This window comes from Carassius gibelio, chromosome B14 (genome assembly GCF_023724105.1).
Source record: "Carassius gibelio isolate Cgi1373 ecotype wild population from Czech Republic chromosome B14, carGib1.2-hapl.c, whole genome shotgun sequence".
Classification (NCBI taxonomy): Eukaryota; Metazoa; Chordata; class Actinopteri; order Cypriniformes; family Cyprinidae; genus Carassius; species Carassius gibelio.
Window position 1 is genome coordinate 21,223,888 of NC_068409.1, and position 21,827 is coordinate 21,245,714.

At 35.4% G+C, this 21,827-nt stretch overlaps 2 protein-coding genes across 5 annotated transcripts; one reads left to right on the forward strand and one right to left on the reverse strand.

Moving 5' to 3' along the window:
• Nucleotides 1-444: 444 nt before the first annotated feature.
• Nucleotides 445-16,377, reverse strand: LOC127970870 (calcium uptake protein 3, mitochondrial). 4 transcript variants are annotated; one of them, XM_052573558.1, is made up of 15 exons: nt 16,101-16,377; nt 14,745-14,889; nt 12,802-12,833; nt 12,637-12,715; nt 9,361-9,408; nt 9,173-9,255; nt 9,018-9,092; nt 7,120-7,161; nt 5,730-5,825; nt 4,608-4,699; nt 4,129-4,300; nt 3,003-3,111; nt 2,771-2,928; nt 2,424-2,492; nt 445-1,979 (listed from the first exon to the last, which is right to left on the reverse strand). In XM_052573558.1, the coding sequence occupies exons 1-14, from the start codon at nt 16,326-16,328 to the stop codon at nt 2,424-2,426; spliced, it is 1,428 nt and encodes a 475-aa protein (XP_052429518.1). In that variant the 5' UTR covers nt 16,329-16,377; the 3' UTR covers nt 445-1,979. The 4 variants fall into 4 exon arrangements, with proteins under 4 accessions (XP_052429518.1, XP_052429519.1, XP_052429520.1 ...); XM_052573559.1 differs by lacking the exon at nt 7,120-7,161; XM_052573560.1 differs by lacking the exon at nt 5,730-5,825 and having other exon boundaries at nt 16,101-16,376.
• A 1,461-nt stretch (nt 16,378-17,838) lies between these two features.
• On the forward strand, nt 17,839-20,069 carry fgf20b (fibroblast growth factor 20b). The gene is made up of 3 exons (XM_052575081.1): nt 17,839-18,431; nt 18,875-18,978; nt 19,147-20,069. The coding sequence occupies exons 1-3, from the start codon at nt 18,155-18,157 to the stop codon at nt 19,390-19,392; spliced, it is 627 nt and encodes a 208-aa protein (XP_052431041.1). The 5' UTR covers nt 17,839-18,154; the 3' UTR covers nt 19,393-20,069.
• Nucleotides 20,070-21,827: the final 1,758 nt, after the last annotated feature.

The window sequence follows — 21,827 nt, forward strand, 5'->3', positions numbered from 1 at the left end:
TAATACAATAATATAGTGATAAAAACATGTGAATACGCATTAAGTTGTTCATGTTCTGCTGATAAAAACAGCTTAAACAAGCCAAAGCCGGTTTGCTTGTCTGAGGAACCCCAAAATCTTTTAATGGCTTCATCGTTTAAATAAACAAATATTAATAATAGCTCTGTAGGTCTATTAGTTATAGACATGTCTTCTGACACAAGCAACCATTCCATGGTTTTAATACAAATAAAGCCAAAAACAATGGTAACTATAGCTATACTCTAGTATAGTTTAACCACAAATTAACCATGGTTTGGCTACACCACAGTTCAAACATGGTATTTGTAGTAAAACTGGTTATTCAAACAGTAATCATAAGCGAAAAAAAAACATGGTTACTACACTTTTAATACAGTAAAACCATGGTTGATTTTGTAAAGCACAGACCAGAAATGACACAAATTGTTATTCTGATTGTGGTTTTTAAATTTATTCAAACCTTTTAAGCAATCAGAATACACTAATGCATAAAAAGTACACTTCACATAATGGTAATGACAGATGCACATTGTAATATAGAAGTCAAAAAGACTGAAAAAGATGGTTTTAATTTCTTAAGAGATTTACATGAAATAGATAATGAAATTATAATATAAATAATGATAGCTATTTTAGGTTTTAAAGCTCTAAAACATGGCCTATATTCTGTAGAAAAGCATAAGTGAGACTGGAGCTAATTTTTACACAAGGCAGTTGTCACAAAAGTTAATAATAAAACAAAGTTTTGAGTAAAAGATCCAGATAAACAAATGCCTGTCCTGTTTTATGTGGGTTCAAAACTGTCTTACAATAGAATTTTTTTTTTAAGTATCATATTTCCTGGGCAATTATGTTGGTAATGTCCAACATCTTTTTGTTGCCAATTATTTAAAATATCTGCACATATGTTGACTTAAAAACCCTGAGAATTATTTACCAGAGTAATGTGTTACAACTAGCCCTGGCATCCCCTTTAATATTACATATGACAATGATAATTAAAACTGCACACTGTAATATTCTTAATCACCTAAAAGAACAATCATACTCTAAAGCACTGTCAGAATTGGGAAGATTAGTCAGTTAAAACCATTATAAAATGATTCACAGAGATGGCTATCATATCTCTAAACCTACATGAAACCAGGCCTGATTATAGAGTTCAGTGGGATTCAGTTTCTTCTCGTTTGTTGTTTTGGCTTCGCAGGATGTTTCTTAAAGGAGTGGCAGTGTAAGAGACCCATGAAAGAGGTGGAGAGAGGGATCTGTATGTGTAGCACATTGTGAGATTACTGAGGACTCATTATTGCTGTGTGCACTAAGCACTGTCAGACCCTGTGTAAGCTGATCTGGGTGGTGGGCAGTGGACAAGCTCAGAGAAACTATGTTAGCAATGTGCTCATTGTAAGGAAAGATTATCTGGCTTATAACTCCTAGAGAAGCAAAAAGAACAATGCATTGCCACTACAGAACTACAGAGGCATTAAGACCCAAGAGAACTGTTTCTTTACACAAAATAGGTCAATAAATAGAATAAATAACTGTACATGCCATCAGAATTCAGCACTTTTCACTTCAACACCCTTTAAGTTTATGAAGTAAAATGTCATTATATCTAAAAACACTATTTAATTTATCCCAAAATGTGGGCACTGGACCCATTTAAATTTATAAGACTTTTAATAAATAACTTTGATTAATAAAAGTATTATGGCTATTCCATTAAAGTGTTATCCCTTTTAGTCAATGGCTTTTAAAGTGCCAGCCGAGTGACAAAGCTGTGACTAGAGTCTAGGGAGGTAGCGTGTTAATCTAATTATGGCAGTATTTGTAGCTAACAGAGTTTGACACAGGTCAGGTAGGTAATTGCATCGAGTCACTGAGAACCTTAATCCAACTTGAGATTTCTTCTTCAGCGTGATGTGAGGCTGAAGAGAAACACTCAGCGGGACTTTCACCTGCACAAATCAAAGAAATAGAGAAGAACAGCATATCAAATGATGATTTATCTACATCCAGCAGGTCAGACTTTGAATACAAAGTGCTTTCCAACAATAGCAACACCTGGTTATTTCACTCAAACTGCAAATATTCCCACAAAAAGCCTAATTGTTCCCTGTTTTTAGGTGTTTTATAGTGTAAGCCTTTTTCTTGTGGGTTGGGCACTGTATTCTATTACTGTGTTAGGTCCTAATGCACTTTGTTAGGCTGGTATCTTGTATCTCTGGATGGCAGACATTAATTTTACAGAGTAGTCTGATACTGGAGAAAGAGCTTTGGCTGAATGCTGAGCAGTGCTAGCGCTGTACTTCTGTATCATTAATTTAGAATTCTCCAAGGCAATATCGTGAAGCCAAACTAAAACACTGCATAATTCCCACTTAATTTGTTCATGAACTTACCTATTTAGCAGTGAGTTCCTTCCTCATGCAGGCCTTAAAGGATGTGAATCTCTCTTCACCTTTATATCCCTGGGTTCACGTGGAGAAAAAAAAAGGATCATTTGGTTTTACGTCATCAATAGAAACATTATCTTCAAAATGCTTCAAAATTTAGTTGATGAGACTACTAGAGGAACAATAAATGGCCACTAGAGGTCAGCAAAATTGCACTACAAAGAAGCGTTTACTTTGTTGAAATAACATTGGGAAAAAGGCAGCAGTAAGTATAGGGTTTGTATGTACAGAAGATTGTGATCTGTAAGATTTCTCCAACTGGAGAAAACCATCAACCGTCCCCCCATATTTACCCAGGAGCCACGATGCAGACGGTCCTTCATTATCCCAATGAACTCTTTGTAGCTCAGCTGGTCATCATGGTCCACATCAAAGATCTTGAAAACAGTGTTGACGAGGTGTCGTGTCAGCTTCAGGCCAGTGGCCACATAGACTGCCCGTGCAAACTCATCTGTGAGAACCAAACACCATTACCCACAAGCGGTTCAAGAGTAAATGGATTATATGCATGGCTTCTATCTTTACCTTGTCCAATTGGGCGATTTGCATAGTTGTACATTTGCATGGCAATGGTAAAATCCTCTAAGTTGTTGAGGAACTGAAAAAAGGTCCTAAACTCTTCAAACGTGATGCCCTAGAAGAGAAGATCAGCGTTAAATCAGATGAAATCATCAATGTTCCTTTTAAGAGGCACCTTTGGGCAAAAGAAAGATAATCATGACAGAATCTTTAAAATAGGACAGCACTCATGCAGAGAGCTAGTACATATAATGATGAATTTCAAAATATATAGCTAGGGTCTCAGAATAATAAATGCAACACAAACAAGAAAATACTGCATCATGCCACGACTATTCCAACCAGGGGGACACCTTAAGTGTCTGTGGGACCTTGAAGAGCGATAGCAGATCCAAAGACAGAAAACAGCAAAGTCAAACAATCCCAGCACACATCTCTCCTGCTCCTATACAGGTTGAGCTGTCGACACCTTTAGATTGTTTTGTTTAAGGAGAGGTCGGGCAGCTTGTCGACTCTTCCAAAGAAGATTAACCCGATACTTGCATACATAAAAACAAAAGGAGATGTGTCCAAAATATCTCAGCGCTAGCAGATTACCCAAACAGCGGCCCTTTGGATTTCCACTCATCCATTTCCAGGCACTAGACCCACGTCTTTTTCTGAAGCCTCTCTTGCAACCAACAACAACTGTTTTACAAATGATCTAATGAGTAATATGTGATGCTTTGGTGGTTTTACAAGTTAAGCTGTATTGCAATAGCAATGGCCATCCACCAACAGCCTCTTTGAGCAGCTGAAAAGAATCTAACCTCATAATGTGAGGGTCAATGTGCAAAAAGGGAAACAACCTGAAGAAAAAATGACACTAGCATCACTCAGATTATAAATATCTGTATCTCTCTACTATGTGGTCGTATTTGTTTACTATGCAATGATTTGAATAGACTCGTTCATGAAAAATACATCAACATAGATAAAGGTAAACGAGTAGCAAGTGCAAATTGCAATCAAATTTAAATCCGTTGACTATAGCACTTGATTGGAAAGCCTCCTGACTTTCCTGAGTGATGATGCTTGTGAATGTGTGTGTGTGTGTGTGTGTGTGTGTGTGTGACCAGAACAAATGTATTACCTTCTCATCGGGTATGCTTTGACGCACATTCTCAAGGTAGCCTGTGATGTTCTCCACTGTGGTGTAACGCAGCAGGATCCGAGCGAAGTCTTCCTCACTGATGGTGGTCATTCCCTTGGAATAGCCGACAAACTCAATCTCAAGGACTTCTGTCTGCAGGTTGTCCATGAATCTGCCGACAGAGCGTGACACACTGTGTTAAGAGGAGATGCCATCACTTGCTCAGTAGGACACTAGACTAAGTGCCTGGACCATCCCAAGATGCTTTAAAACCAATACAACATCCTCAATGATGGCCTCAGGCCATTCAAACTCCTTCTTAAAGGCCATGCATTAATAACGTATAAAAACAGTCTGAAGAAACCTGAGGCTGTATTACAGAAACTTAATTAAACTTCATGATGGAGTTCATCTTCATTTAAGACTAAGGAAATCCAGCCACCTAGATTTGGGTCACAGTCACGGAACCTGTCACTTACCTGTAGAAGTCATCAAAGTTAAGTTCACTTTTGCCCTTTCTTCCAAAGAAATGCACCAGCAGAGTTGTGTCGGTGACATTTTCTGGTTCGTGCTGTGAAAGCAAGTTACGAAAACGCATTATTCAGCTGTAAAAACTGAATAAGGGAGCAAAATGTGTCACAGAATAAGTGTACACAAAAATAGCTTGATGAGGATATAACTGTACAGCCATAAACATCACATATCACAACATAAACAACACAGATACAGACACAAACACAAATAAATGTAAATTGGCAAAGAAAAATATAAAAAGATCAATTAAAAAGCAATTGAGATCAGACTTGAAAAAAGCTAAATCTCTATCATACATCTTAAAATCACACATTAACAATTGTCATTTGATTTGGTGCACTTCAGATAGCTGTGAATATTGATTAAAGGGATAATGAAATTTCTGTCATCGTTTTTTTACACTCTTGATGTTACTCTAGCTCTCTTTAGCACATTCTTGAGATATTTTTAATAGTACTTATTGCATCCCTACATTCAATGTAAACTAGATTTGTTACATGAGGGCAAGTAAATGATGACAGAATTCATTTTGGATGAACTAGTCATATCTATTAAGTTTTGGAAAGTTAATATGTTTGATAGCGCAAAGACACATCATGGAGCAGCCGACATCATCTCATGCCACGCAAACAACAGGTTGCTCGTGCAGAAAATCTGCATACAAGATATACCTAAATGATCCTTTGCAGCAATAATTTCAAATCATTACAAAAAGTATTTTGGAAATTTGCATTAACACGATATTCTAGATATCATCATATAATAACAATAATTTTATTTCAAAAATAATTTTTATTGACATCCATAAAACCAAATCTCTTTTGTTGTGCGGTTCAGTTATCTTCATATGCAATTTAAGGTCTTGAGCGATCTATTAATATCTAACTGTAACAACATAAAGTGTAGAGACATTAATATATGAAAATGGTGATACCACAAAAAAAAAAAAAAAAAAAAAAACATGAAACAATGGGCAGAACCTGACATGGGATGGGGGACAGGGAAGGGCCAAGGGTAATACGAGTCGAGATTCGAATGAGAAAACGTGAGCTTGAGGATACTTGTACCTCCATCAGATCTGAAAAGAGAACTATTCTCGCACCATGCCTTAGAACATCCCAGAAACTTCTGGGTTCAGACTGAGGCTGCTCTTTTTTAAGTACCTGCATATCAGAGGTAAAAATATTAAAGGCTTAACAAAACAAGATTTAGACAATACAGTGAAAGTCTATTCCACATGCAAAAACCACCTGAATGAATGCAACATAATGTGAAGTAAACGACACTGCACCCTTCTAATAAATTTCTCCCTATGTGATAAGTGCTGTTTTATCTTAAATCAGTTAAAGTTTTGTTTTCTATGGGTTTTTTTTTTTCAGTTTTCACTTAATTTAAACTGTGCTTTCAAACTAATCAATATAAAACACAGCTCAAATTTCTAGCTATAAGTCACAAAAACCACAGATGAAAACACACAAGATATGTGCAGTGTCAAGTAGAACTAATTGTCCTCTACAGTTCACCAAAAATGCAGTTGTGAGTCCTGAAAAGGTATGGGTATGAGTTTGGTTAACTCTCATAAAAAAACAAAACAAGATAAGAGTGTAACCGTATTAAACACTAAAATACAGGCTAGACAATCATATTCTGCTAACTGTGTGAACATGACTTCAGAGCTTCAGTCAGTAAACAAGCGTTCTGAATCAATCCAGTTAGGTCCTAGCCAAGATAAACAGTGGATTGTGTTCAGTATTATTATTTATTTAAAATCAGCACAATTATATTGTGGTTTACACACAGACAAACACTGACTGAACAGAGCTGAAAGAGCGTCTCATTTCTCATGTTTGTTGCGGAGACTGTTTTTTTCCTCAGCTGCAACTCTCACAAAACTCATGGTCAAGCCGTTGCAAGAAGTAACCTAAACCCAAATACCACTCTTCAAGCAACTGTAAAAATAAAACACGGGGGTCCAGGGAGAGTTGCCATTCTTTAGGTGAGGGCCTTTTAATGTGATTCTGTGAGACCGTTCCTCAGCAGAAAGCTCCTGACAGTAGACAAGCAACATAAATGATCTGTTTCAGCCTCTGGATGATTTTTCTGCTCTCCTAGACAATAGAGCTGCATTTCAGACTGAGCCCCATTAGAGCTGCATTGTCCCTCCTCTCTGGAGGTGAGCCATGCGTGAGGGTCACTGTGTAACGCCCTATCCAAACATTTCAGTATGTACAATAATATTGCTCAATGACTGTCTGAAAGAAGCCACTGAATTTGGATTTAACCCTTCTGGTTTATTGAGCACTAATTAGGGTGAAGCTACATAAACATTAGTGGTTATGACGAGCATGCATGGTTGCTGTTGATCATGACCGTACAAGTTCAATCAAGCACAGACCACATTAATGGCATGCTGAAAACATGCCATACTTAAGGATTCTTTAGTACACAAATACATACATCGCTGCTGACAGATCCTTGATGTCCATACAGTTCCACGCTCTCACACATCGAAGATTATGATGATGGCGTGCACAACAGGAAAGAAATCAAATATTATCACCATTCAGCATCTGTCATACTTCACTAAGGAATGGTGAAAGTCAAAGAAGTCTGAATGTGTTTTTCAAAACACAATCTATAAAAATTTGCATTTCCCCCGCATTAGAGATTAGAGGCTTATTTCAGTCTTGTTACACCATGCAAATTTGTTCAAATGAACATGCATGAATCATGCACTACAACAACTCTCAAATTCAAATGAGATTAACATGCAACAATAAAAATTCTCAAAAAAAAAAAAATTCACAATTCATGGATTTCTAGTTTAACAGATGTGTAAAAAAAATTATGAAATAGTTCATCCAAAAATGATCATTCACTCATGTCCTTCTAACATGGTGAAATTCATAGCAGATAATGGATAGCTATAGATGATAATAGTGTTGGGGAAAGTAACTTTTAAAAGTAATGCATTGCAATATTGTGTTACTCCCTAAAAAAGTAAATTACTAGCGCTGCCAAATGATTAATCGTGATTAATCGCATTCAAAATAAAAGTTTTTGTTTTGGTAATATATGTGTACTGTTTATAATGATTATGTATATGTAAATATACAGACATACAGTATATATTAAAAAAATATTGATATGTACTGTATATACATTTATATTCTTATATTTAATATTTTATAAATAAAATGTTATATATGAAATATAAAATTATATATATTTTAAATATATACATGCAAGTATTTGTATTTAAATATACATAATAAATATACACAGTACACACACATATATCATGTAAACAAAATCTTTTGGATCAGGATTAATCTTTTGACAGCAATAGTAATTAAATTACTTTTTTACTTTTTGTGGCATGCAATGCACTGTGTTACTTTTGCATTGCTTCTGGGCTGGGCTTACTTGATTGTTTTCAATATAAAAAGTTCTGCTTTTGGCAGAATGTAAAAGCGCTTTCACATCTGTACAGTAGAGGGCGCAGCTCAAGCTAACCTTACTTAAAAAAAAATTTAAAAAGTAATTTTTGCTTATTTATATGATTGAACTAGATCATCAAATGTCAGCAGCAAAGACATTGTTTTATAAAATGTGATTTAATACATTAGGATATTTGTATTATTTCACATACTTCATTTTTGTATGTGTGCGTCATATTCCGAGTGCATTTTAGTGTCTTTAAACATGTTGAGGAAAACTGAATCTGTTTTTGTGCAGATGACATGAGTAAATGCATATTCACATTTAGTCTAGAACTACAGAAATTCTCAGGGTGACACAACACACGTAATGCCTCTACACTCCCGATTTCTATCAACACTGGACAGGAGGGCTGTCAGTCAATAATTTGGAAAATAAAGAAACTTTTGTTACTAATTTGAAAAGTAACTCAATATTTACTTGTAAATTAATCGGTTCAGTGTATTAAATTCAGTTCGATAGCAGTGTCGATGTTGCAAATTCATCAAACAAACTGACTTAGCTATAAAGCATCTCTGAAGAAGACAATATCGTCAGTGTTGGGTTCAAGTTTTGTTCTCATCTGAGTGTCAGTGCCATCAAATCAATGATATTACAAATCAGTGATTCTATTAAATCCCCACTAAGCAAGCTATAGTCTTGCCAGATGTTAATCAATCAAATAAGAAAGAACTAAGGGTTTGGATTGACATGAGCAGGAGAAAACATGACAGAATTTATTTTTCTAGATGAACTATTTCCTTAGATTACTTTCAGATGCCTACACATCGAATCAAGATATGGCAAAAGAATATGCTCATGCCACAGAGGAGTGTAAAATGCTTTTGGTAGGAAGGCAGAAATGTATTTCTTACCAGCTGAGAGTAACTGTCAGGATCTCCTCCCCGCTCTATTTTCTTTTCATTTTTCTTACGGAATATCTCTTCCAGCTAAATGAAAAATGTAGAAATGTATCTTTAAGCATTCTGACACTCCTATCAATAATAAACAACAACAAAACCAACCGTACCACCATGAATTCCCTCTTATCCACCATTTCATTGCCATCTGCATCAAACATGTTGAAAGCAATTTTAAATCCTGCATGTGGCTCTAGAAAACAAAAGATAGACACATAACACATCTTCATATTGCTTTATTTCTCGTGACCATTGTTTGTGCTAAACAAGCATGGATTTAACCTAAAGACAAACTTACTTGTCAAAATGCAAAGCAGAAACAGATACTCTGTGTAAGCGATGACACCTGAAAAAAAGCACATAAACATTTGCTTTTAAGAGTTCAAACAAAGCAACATCCCAGAACCTCCCTTCAAAATAAGTTTTACTATCAAATGTCGTTTTAAACTAGAGATCCTTTCTTCTTTTACATTGATAAGATCTAAGAGGATCCCGTTCTTTTCTCTTATCTGGTGTTCTCTTTGCACAAACAGAGACGTTAAAATGTAAAATAACCAGGCTGGACACAAACCCAAACAAAATTAGAGCTCCTGAGTTCCCCTCTGTTTATTTTCCTAGGTGTAAAACATTCTCAAGTGATCTGTAACTGATTGCAAATGCCTGATGTGGGTTTGTTTTGCTTTTTGAGGTCTGTTAGTCTTTTGTTGTGTGAGAGGAGAAGAAAGGAAGAGCAACTGTCAGGTCTCTGTCTAGAAGAGACTTGAGGAGAATTGTTCCTACCACTGAAAGCATTCCCAAGCTTTTGTTTGAAGGAGAAGATAGTGACTTGGACACAGATAGTTCAGGAGGGCTTCTTTGAGTGCTGTGGGAAACAGACTTCGGAATGTTTATGGAAACGGATGAAGAAAGGTAAAGGAGAACAGAATAGAGAAGATACATTTTCACATTTGTGACCCTGGACCACAAAACCAGTCTTAAGTGTCAGTTTCTTTTTATTGAGATTTATACATCATCATCTGAAAGCTTAATAAGTAAGCATTGCATTGATTAATGGTTTATTAGTATCGGACAATATCTGGCTGAGAAACAACTATTTGAAAATCTGGAATCTGCAAAAAAAATAATAGATACATGTTCCTGTAGTTCAATTGGTAGAGCACTGTGTTATCAAGCGCAAGGTTGGGGGTTCGATTCCCCGGGAACACATGATAGGTAAAAACGAATAGCCTGAATGCACTGTTAGTCGCTTTGGATAAAAGCGTCTGCTAAATGCAAAAATGTAATTTCATTTAAATGTAATTTAAAATTAATTTAATTTTACATTTAAAAAAAAACTAACTGGATATATATATATATATATATATATATATATATATATATATATATTGAGAAAATCGCCTTTCAAGTTGTCCAAATGTATTCTTAGCAATGCATATTAATCAAAAAAAAAAAAAATTTATTTTAGTAGGAGAATTAAAAAATATCTTCATGGAACATATTTACTTAATAATCCTAATGATTAATGGCATAAAAGAAAAATCTATAATTTTGACCCATACAATGTTTTTTTGGCTACTGCTAAAAACATACCCCAGCGATTGATTTTGTGGTCCAGGGTCACATTTCAGGCCACTTTAATCATGATGTGTATGTTCATGAATTCACCACTATTTTGTATTTTTATATAACTAATGCTGTGAATTGAAGGTGTTCATTTCAAATGTATTATGCAACAATTATTTTTTCAACACTGATAATAATGTTGATTGTTTCTTGGGGAGTAAATCAGCATATTAGAAGGATCATGTGACACTGAAGACTGGAGTAATGATGCTGACAATTCAGCTTTGACATCATAGGATTTTTAAAAAGATATATTAAAATAGAAAAAGTTAGATTTTGTAATAACATTTTACTTCATTTGATCAAAAAGTCAGTAATATTACTGTAATATATACAAAACTTAACATATACATACATATATATTCATGTGACTTTAATGTGTTAATTTATTACATATTTTACATTTAATTGAATAAAAATTCATGTTATATTCATTTGAATTTAAATTCATGTATATATATATTCAATTCAGTACTTTAAGATTAGATATCTTAAATACATTTTTAAAAATATCATGAATCCAGATCCATAAATCAATGCCATTAGAGCAATTTAGGAAGTACAACTTTTTGTAATATCTATTCAATCTATTCAATGCTTCATCTGCTATAAGTCTTTTTATTATCTTAATTTACATGCTTTTTTTTCACCAAATATTCATTTATGTGTTTATATGTGATGAATTGATTGCCCTCTGTATACCCACACTATTCAAAACTTAGTTAAGAGATCGACGGCTGCCTGTGCATTTAGTCTTTTAGGATCCCAGACAGGTTTCATTAGAGCCACACACCTTCAGTCTTGCAGAAAGAAACCCAGCCCAAGAGCTCAAACAGTTGTCAGAACACAAAGACTTCTACAGAAACAATTCATATAGAGTGTCAGTGATGGAGATGTAATCCAACTCCATTCTTCGAATTCACACTGTCCAGAGTGATACAGGGCTGCCACCAGGACAAGTCTCAACACTGCAAAGTTCAAACAGCTCTTTTCATTTTCTGAAGTAAGGCTTTGTTCACAGATCAAGCCTATCTTCTTTTCTTTTTTTTTAACCTAAGTGCAGCTTTAACATTTAACAGCCGGATTAAAAACCCAAATCCAGGCCCTGGCACTCCAGCAGAGCAACGGTGAGCAGAGATATCATGCACTATGTGGAGTGTTTAAAATGTAAGAAAGAACATTACAAGGAATGTACTGTTAGCATCTTGGAAACCCCCTCGTTAAAAGCTGAATTATAAACTACATGAATGTTCTCTATAAAATAGAAACATTAAAAAATACCATAAATTTCCTTTTAATTTTTCTATTTTTGCTGATAATCAAGTACAATAAGCAAACAATGCTTTTTCTTAGAGCACGTCTAGAAAGTATGACCTCGGGGTAATATAAAGCTTGTTATTTTATGGATTAGTATGAATGTGTGAGCTTGGCGCACCCCTCGGCTGTGTGTGATTATTTTCTATTCAAATGACATACCACGTGTTATGCACTGTTTTTTTTTTTTTTTTGTCACCTTGCTATCTGTGATTATCCCAGAGCAAAGTCACAGTAATGTCAGACTGATTGAGAGATAAGAGAGTATTTACAGCCTGTGCACTCTCTGCCACACGAGGCCAGTTTCAGGATCCAGACTTTCAGAACACTGGGTCTTTGGGTGGCCTAAGCATTTGCACGCTAAAAACTGTATCCTAATTGCACCTACATCACATTATCTGTTTGAATTTTAAGTACATCATCCATAATTTGCACATTACTGTATATTAACTCTGTATTTAGGATGATAGCCACACACGCGGCAGTTTGAAAGCAGATCCTCTCAAAGTCAAATTGCCTGAAGGCATTTACTGCCTGAAGGCATTTACTGTAGTAAACAATGATCAAATGACAAAAGTATTATACACTGCATTATACAATACAAATCAATTTACATAGCAGGATTATTAGATCTCACCTCTTTCCCGCAGGTTTCGGAACAGACGGGATGATCCTTTCCAAACAGGTGGCGTATCTGACAGAATCTTGTCTAGATCCTTTTTTTTAAAAAGCACATATATTCAGTATCATTCAGATTTTCTAAACTCAAGTAGATGAATATTCAGTTGAAGAAAAATCAAACCTGCTTTGTGAGGGATCTCCAAAACCTCTTTTCTAAAAGAATTAAGACGGATGTAAGAATTAGTTATGGTATCATTAAAACTATTTCTTAATGAAAGCAGATAAAAAGTAAAAAATGGGTCAGAAAATATAGCATAACACACTAGTTTATGTACAATATTTTTGTATTAATGACGAATAAGTATTTTTCGTATCTAAAATGCATGATTACTTGCCAAAGATTTGTTATATATTCTTTATTAAATAAAAGAGATAATATTTAATACATTTCATTTCTGTTTTCAATACAATTTAATAAATGTAGAAATAAAAAATAAAATCCAAATATTTACAGCGGTAAGCAAATATAAAAGTATTTAAAACCAAACAACTATACAAGGTTCAAATACAAGCTGTGGCTTCTGTTTATCTAATGCAGTCAAATTGTGTTTTACAGCCACAGCATAAAACCATAAATACCACTATTCGTTCCGTCACGCATATGCCATTAAAGATGGTGATGCAATGTTTGCCTGCCATATTACAGTTCACATTTTATTCTCGTCTGCACATTCCAGGAAGTCCAAGTTTCAGATAGCAGCAAACATGACTGGTTGAAACACAACTCCCCTACAAGTATAGCTGGGTCCTGAAAATACATTTATAGAGTATATCAACTCTACCATCTGGACCGATCTCAGTGCCTTTCCACTTTATGTGAGATATGAACTTAATGAGATCCACGGTACCTGACACACATGTTTAGAAGTTGTCTGTCTAGCTGGTTTCAGATTTTGCTTACAGAAATAGGTCATAAGTGTGATGCTGGCAGAGAGAGATGACTATCTTCATGCAGGTGTTGCAGCTACATATGTTGATTTTATGCTTGCAGGGTTACTTACTTTTAAGATAAAAGGGTTATTCCTCAATGAGGCACATATTGCTGATAAAAGTTATAGTTCACCCAAAAATGAAAATTCTGTCATTATTTACTGCTCATGTCATGCTGTTTGAAATCCACAATTGAAGAATATGCTATTCATACTTCCTCGAGTTTGGTTTATCAACGAATTAGTTGATCTGGTTATCAATAACACTACTGTAAATGATTTGTGATTCCTAGCCACTGTAACTTTTCTTTTATGGTGCTTTTAAATTCCTTTTGAAGCTTAAATGCTCCATTGGACACAGCAACTAGCACTTTCTTCAATTTTCACTTTTGATCAACAGAAAAATGTTTTTTTATGGTTATATGCAAACATTACGGTAACATTCTATTTTGTAATTTTACAACTATTACAAGAACATTGCTTTTAGAAGTTCAAAAAAATCCTGAAACAAGTAGAAACATATGAAAACATTAAACGAAATAAACTGTTCCTTGAATGATGCATTGTACATTAATGTGTTTGAGCTAATTTCTTGAGTACATTATTAAAGACCAGATAACTCTGAATAAACATTCTAATAACGTTAACTAGAAGAACATTTGTTCATAACTTTTCCAGAATATTAGTCAAAGTTCTGAGCACATTTCCTGTTAGCTGGGTAATTGACCCTTTCATATCAGCTTTCACATTTTGGCATTTGTAAAACAAATTACAAATAAAAAAAATACCATTTTGACCCTAATGTGTCATGACAGATCACCATAGCACCTCAGTTCAAGTGGCACTCTTCCTCTTCATTTCGTTTTAACTGTTTAAAGATGTCAGAACATAATTTTTCAAGTTCAAGTCCACCGACGTTAATATACTCTACAGTCTGGTTTGTTTGCCAGACAAAAACAGCAAATTCTGCATCACTGGTCAGATGACCTGTCAATCAAACTCAATTATTTATCTCAATCAGTGTTACTTGCCATTTGTCAGCCACTAGAATTCTGAGTGCTTCATGTGTTAGTCTATAGTTACAAAATCATATAATGAGCTCAAAGAAGGATTATTAACTGCTTGTGTAACTCACTCTTTGGTTCGCTCATAGTGATGGACTCAATGAAGTCGAGGGGAGTCATATAAAGCTGTCCATCATACTCCAGTGAACTGAAGAGCCTGAACCTGTGCTCATGGGCTGACATCGAAACCTCTTCATTTTCAGCAGATGCACTGGCCTATAATTAAGCAAATTCACATCTCAATTAGAGAACACAGAAACACAGGATAAGCTAGCCATCTTCTGTTTGGACAGCTTCCTACTGTACAAAAAAAATAAAAAAAACACAAACACAAACATCCACGAGCAGAAATATCAAGAAGACAGTTTTCTTCTCACTCTACAGTGGCCGGCAGCCAGGCCCACTGGGCACTGTGCAAACACCCTGGGAATGTGTGCCCTGCTACTTATTACCCCCATCAAACGTCGACCCGGCTGCCAAGTACCGTGTCCAGTTACCTCAACTCTGGATTCCTGCGTCTCAATTCACAACTCAAGGTTACGTTTGACCCAAGCAGATAAGAGTATAAAAACAAAAGGGAACAGTGCAGACAGAATCACACAAGACTGATTCAAAATCCTGTATGGTTTAATGATCAATCTGATAACAGTCTGATAAATGCTTTTTCGACAACAGTCAAAACCAATAGTAGCCTGTGTGTACCAGAGGCACTTAAACATAATCCAGAGGGTTCTTTTGCAATGTCAAACCTATAAAATAGAATAATTAATGTAATTAATCTCATGAATAAAAAGCAAATTTTTAAGGAAAAAGTAAATAATATGTGTTATAAGACAAACATATGTGTGGATGACCCTTGTAGCAGAATATTTTTTTTCCTCACATAGTTTTTGTTCTTTTTTGTATAAAAGTGACTTTAAAAGGCCTAACAGGACTAATGGCATTACTCTCTCACAATACGAGTCTAAGAAAAATACTGTAGTTTAGGAAACACCAGTGCAGATCAAATACTGATGTACTAATGTAAACCAAAAAAATCTGACTGAAAGCCAAATGGCAAGATATTTTGACAATCGGGAGAAATGGTTGTTGACTGTATTTGCATGCCTAGTAAAATGACCATAAGTCAAATGAGCATAAGTCAATACTACGCATGCAGAATATATCTATAAAATGTACAATATGCACAACACCTATAATATTTGTTCAAACCTTTCTTTAATATGTGTTTTTTTATGGAAACACAGTGTATCACCTGACTTATGAAACCGAATTCAGCACCTCTCTAGTGGAGAGCGACAGTTTTGATGGCACCCATTTTAAGATTTTTAATATAATATAATAATAAAAACTGGGATGCTACATAAAAATTTAATGTAAATACAAACATAAACATTTCAAAATGTAGCCTACTAAGATTTACATACCTTCTCTTCTGCAGCAACTGTGGGCAACGGAGAAATCAATGCACGCAGACTCGCATTGTGCTGGTAGTAAACAACAGCGAATCCACCGACAGTGATACACAGTCCTGTCCCTGCTATAACTGCTCTTTCCCTCCATGACTGTCTGCTGTTAAAATAGAGGCTTAAACCGTTTGTAGAGCTGGTGAACTTGTTTCGCAGAGCCAGAAACCGACGCATGGCGGCCATCATGACTGTGTCACAGCGGAGCGGGCAGACCGCGCGCGCTCACTCCTCGCGAGATGAAATATGTGACCTCACTGCAACAGCACACGGTGCATCAACACATTAGCAGCTGTATTTGCAGTCATCTGCTCTTTCTATTCAGGTCATAGTTAGAAGTCATAGTTAAAACCCTCAGACCTCAACATTTTATGTTTTAACGTTTGGAGAAAACGTCCATCAAAAGGTTGTTCTTTCTTTCTTATTCTTCTTCTTCTTTTTTTTTTTTTTTTTCTTTTTTTTTTTTGCAAATTAAATACAGAAATATATAACAAAAAATAATAATTATTATTATTGTCGAGGGCAAATTCACATGTTCAAAATGATTAAGCCATTGTCCATAATTACTGCCTATTTGTATTGACTATTGTAAGCAAATAAATTATCAGTAAATAAACTGTAGAACAAATGTGGAAACGTAAAATGTGTTAACTTTAAAAACATTAAAAACTCATACAACCTATAAAAACAGTGTTTGTGAATGTGTTAAATGCTGTCTTTTCACAGTCCATTGCAAAAAAATTTATAGGTTCAGAAGTACATTATATTATTTATACACTAATAACAATGTAGGCGTATTTCCTACAGTAAAATAAATAAATATTTTATATAAATATATTTTTTAGGAATTTATAGTGAAATAAATATGTAATAAGTAGTATATACCTTATTATATATTCTACTTATATACTATCTATTTCTATAGATAGATAGATAGATAGATAGATAGATAGATAGATAGATAGATAGATAGATAGATAGATAGATAGATAGATAGATAGATGATATGCTGCATTTTTATAAAACATACCTGTACATACAAATATTGTCTGTTGTCTCTAGTGTGTTTGTGTGTGTGTGCTCTTGTTTTTGTGACATGTCAGGACACAACTGTGTATAATGACATGGGTATGACACAGGTATTACAAGGAGAGGGTGACTTATGAGGACATAACCCATGTCCCCATTTTTCAAAACGCTTATAAATCATACAGAATGAGTTTTTTTTTTTGAGAAAGTAAAAATGCACAAAGTTTCCTGTGAGGGTTAGGATTAGGTGTAGGGTTGGTGTAGGGCCATAGAATATACAGTTTTTACAGTATAAAAACCATTACGCTTGTGTGTGTGTGTGTTTTCTTTATTTATTTCTTTAGTTATTTTTATTTATTTATTTATTTATTTATTTTTTGAAGGATCTACCACAATTTTTCATCACAATCTCTACACAATTATTCAGAATGTTTCAGTTTTTTTCCGCCTGCCCCCCATAATGTAGATGGGTTTAATTTGTACTCTGCTTGTGAGATGTAACATACAAACATAGACATCAACTAAAACACATAACTGAGATTGTGCGCAAAAACACAAGGCTGGACCAAACCGATGTCCCGCCCACAGAAGCCCGATCTCTGCACCTGCCCCGCGCGCACAGCAGCCACTCAGTGCGCAAAGCACTTCCCACAATAACACATACCTGCTGCCTCATACCTGCTCCACAGTTATTCATGTCAGAAAGCACCACCGGCAAACATGTGTACGAGGCATGAGCGCAGAATTTAAAGGACTTGTCTGAAGTCAGCTGTTTGCAGTGACTAAGTTTCTTGCCCACTGGATATGTCTGTATACCCAATCTACAGGAGTCAAGTGATCATTCATATGCGCTCAGCATGGATCCACTAGAAGTGACGTGCTCGCATGGATATTATTCGTCGTAACATATATCTTTGAACGATTGCTTCACCATATATATCCAGATCCAGTTTCTCTGACCGTTCCTGCTGGATTGGCGCTTCGTGATGGCAGCTATGGGAGAGATCGGGACGTTTTTACAGAGCCTGGAGGGTTTCGGACAGGTCGGATCACAGTTCTTCCTACCACCTCTAGGAGAAAACCTCGGGCTGTTGAATGATCATTTAGTTCCAGCAGAGAGACTGTCACGGAGCACCTCCGCAGATCTAACGCACTTGAAAGGGATCCTGCGGAGAAGACAGTTGTACTGCAGGACTGGATTTCACCTTGAAATACTCCCGAATGGCAGCGTGCAGGGCACGAGAAAGGACCACAGTCGTTTTGGTAATTTCCCACTTTCTTTTCAGCATGACTGGTTTGTTTAAACAGAATACGAATCGTAATATGTAGCACTGACCGTACGCTTTTAAACATGTGTTCTCCCGTTTTCATAGTTCTTGTAGATCAGCTTAGAGTCGTTCTGGTCATTTTTAAATAACCTACAAATTAAAATAACTTTATATGAAAAAGATAAAATGTAAAAACAGTTACTTTTTTAAATTTGTAAATATAAATAAATAAACAACCAACTCCAAAGAACCGCAGAAGTATTTACAGAAAAATGTGTAAGAAATACTGAAGAACATTTGCTTTAAATTACATTTATTTTAACTCTACAATAGTCTATGCAGATGGGAAATGCATCGCAATTCATCTTTCTCACAATGTGTGATGAGGGTTCAGACTTCAAAGAACATCTCCTGAACAATTGATTTATTCTTCTCCAGGTATTTTGGAATTCATAAGCCTTGCTGTTGGATTAATAAGCATCCGTGGAGTGGACAGTGGTCTCTACCTTGGGATGAATGACAAGGGAGAACTTTATGGCTCTGTAAGCAGGATTTTGACTTTTTAAAAAAGATATTTAAAAAGTATCTGCATGATTGTTGTTCTTATTCAAGCCCAGTAGATGGCATATATGTTTTAGCACTTTGACCACCTCTCTATGTGTTATCAATTATGCTTGAATTATTTCACTAACATGTTTTTTGTTTCTTAGGAAAAGCTCACAGCAGAATGTGTCTTCCGTGAGCAGTTTGAGGAGAACTGGTACAACACATACTCTTCTAATCTCTACAAGCATGGAGAGAGAGGAGCGAGGTATTTCGTGGCTCTTAACAAAGACGGCACGCCACGTGATGGGACAAAATCTAGGAGACATCAAAAGTTCACTCACTTTCTTCCAAGACCAGTGGACCCTGAAAAAGTCCCAGAACTTTACAAAGAAGTGCTTGGACACAGCTGAGACCATCCGTCCAAGTTAAAGGGCAAGAGGGACGCCTAGTTTCTTCTCAACTTAACGTGGAGATGCTGAAGTTCGGCTACAGTGTCCAAACCTGAGATGTGCTCTGGAAATGCATGGGCTAGTACTGACGATGAAGACAACAGTCTCAAAAGACTCACTACATCGGTGCAGTTGGTGTCTTTGTTGCTGGTTGCAACTGACTAGTAGCATTACATGTCCATGAAAACCAAAACTGAGGGTTTTGGAGGTTTTAACATGGTACTGCTTTGCTCTGGATATATTTGATATGGGTTTAGAAGGACTTGAAGGAACAATGCATACATGATGCTCAGAGATGACAGAACTGGGACAGTGGAGAACAGGACATGCCATCTCACATGATGTTATTTATACAGTTCTTGATACACATATTTATTGTATGTATTTATTTATTTGAAAATATAAATATATATTTTTACATCTTAAAGTAGATTTTTTTTATTAGACCAAACAGTAGAAGGTGATTTGAAATAGTGGCAAAGCTGTTCTTTTTATATGAGTTACTTATCACTGCTATAATATAATGGAGGGCAAGAAAGATTGTGATTTCCTTTTGCAAATGTATGAAGAATGACATAAGACTCTGAGATTTAAATAGATTTGTTTTCAAGCACGATTTCCCGGAATGGCATGCTGCACAGTATATTTTACAGGCCATTAAATCAAGTATTATCATTAAAAAGCTTGTTTTGTCTGATATGATTTCTTAATTCTGAAATTATTATTATCTGGAAAACATAAAAGATCCAATAATAATTAGAGTTCTAACTTATATGACAACCATAGATTCTGAAGAAAAAAAATAAAATAAAATATGTATATATATATATATATACATATACATATACATATATATATATATATATATATATATATATATATATATATATATATATATAACATATGTATCTTTTTTTTCTTTTTACTACCAAAAATAAATAAATAAATAAATAATAAAGGTAATGAAAGAAAGAAAAAAGATTAAATGCTATCTTATTAATAGGATATTTCTTGCTTCAGTGTTCTGCCGAAGACAAAAAGCCACAAGTTTGGAACTACTTGAGGGTGAATTCATTTTCATTTTTGGCCGAACTGATCTCTCTAAGCTGCTGTTTAGCTGAGACCCAGGGTTGTCCTGCACTCATCAGCATCAAAGTTCTTTTGCGAGACCTTCTCAGGTAACAGCTACACACAATGACTGAATCTGAGTGAAATAAAAACTGACCTTTTCTTTTGGGTCAAACCCAAACTTAGAGTAATCTCAGCTCATGCTTAGTAATGATGCCTGCTAAATACATCAGGCAAACTTATAAAAAGAAAATGTGTCTGCTGTGCAGTCTGTAAGAATAATGAGATCAAAAAAAGTTTAAATACACTTTCAAATATTATTTTAATTCCTCCTATAAATAAACCCCACTCGGCTTTCTATTTTCTTTGACAGATAGTACCAGCATTTTCACATGAAAGCAAGCAAGCAGCTCTAGGGAAGATGATATGAGATTTAACACCACAGGCTAAACCTCCCTGAATGTTGTTTAACGGCTGAATGAGACATTTCCACAACAATGACTAAAGAGGCACATCTATACAGTTTCTAAATGGATGAGTGGACATTTTATGTTGAAGCATGAAGATATAGTCTGTGATCTCAGCATCTCTGTGATGGTGAGCCAGGCTCTGTCTTAAGATGGGAGTGTACCTTTAACATTTTACACGAGTTACAATGTGGGATTTTCCCCATCTTAAAACCATAGAGTGACTGTTAACAACAGGTATATGAGGGTGGAGGATATATATGAGGGAATATATGAGCTTCGCTCCATTTCAGAACTGAAAGACAAACAATTGTAAAATTAAAGTGCTCTTATTTCTATTATAACATACAAATTTGATTAAGTCTGTAAAATATGGTTTAATAAATAAAAAGTCCCTAAGTTTCACATAATTATTTTGTTTGTTTTGTGCAAATGTCACTGTAGCTATTAGGTTACCACTTTAATGCAAGAGAGTTCGTGTCACAAAATATTCGCTGGCACTTGAAGAACCAATATTTTTCTGTCTGTCTGTGCTGAAATAGATGCCTCTGTCTGTCCTTCTAGCAGGTGGTCTGAGGCACTTTACAGGCAACACTTAAATCCTTCATCCATGCCCTCTCTTAGCCCTGCCTCATGCACTTAATGGATGCACCCTTATTTTCATCACCTCAGACGTGGCCTCAAAGAGCTCTCAAAGAAACCCTATCAGATAGGTGTGTGTGTGTGTGTGTGTGAGTGGCATTGGTCCACAGACAGGTGTGTAAGTGAGGGATCTGTCTCTGTTGCCCAATCAGACATTGCAGGTGTTCCCACAGCACATGTCAGCATGTCCCAGGTCTCTGATCTTCAAGGCCCTGTGTT

Excerpts from the sequence above, each read along its gene's own strand:
- LOC127970870 (XM_052573558.1), bottom strand. The coding sequence starts at position 16,328 with ATGATGGCCGCCATGCGTCGGTTTCTGGCTCTGCGAAACAAGTTCACC. Across the intron at positions 12,834-14,744 it reads CACTATGAGCGAACCAAAGA|AAAAGAGGTTTTGGAGATCC; the intron begins GTGAGTTACACA and ends TAATTCTTTTAG. Across the intron at positions 2,493-2,770 it reads GTCTGCATCGTGGCTCCTGG|GGATATAAAGGTGAAGAGAG; the intron begins GTAAATATGGGG and ends ACGTGAACCCAG.
- fgf20b (XM_052575081.1), top strand. The coding sequence starts at position 18,155 with ATGGCAGCTATGGGAGAGATCGGGACGTTTTTACAGAGCCTGGAGGGT. Across the intron at positions 18,432-18,874 it reads AAAGGACCACAGTCGTTTTG|GTATTTTGGAATTCATAAGC; the intron begins GTAATTTCCCAC and ends ATTCTTCTCCAG. Across the intron at positions 18,979-19,146 it reads AGGGAGAACTTTATGGCTCT|GAAAAGCTCACAGCAGAATG; the intron begins GTAAGCAGGATT and ends TTTGTTTCTTAG.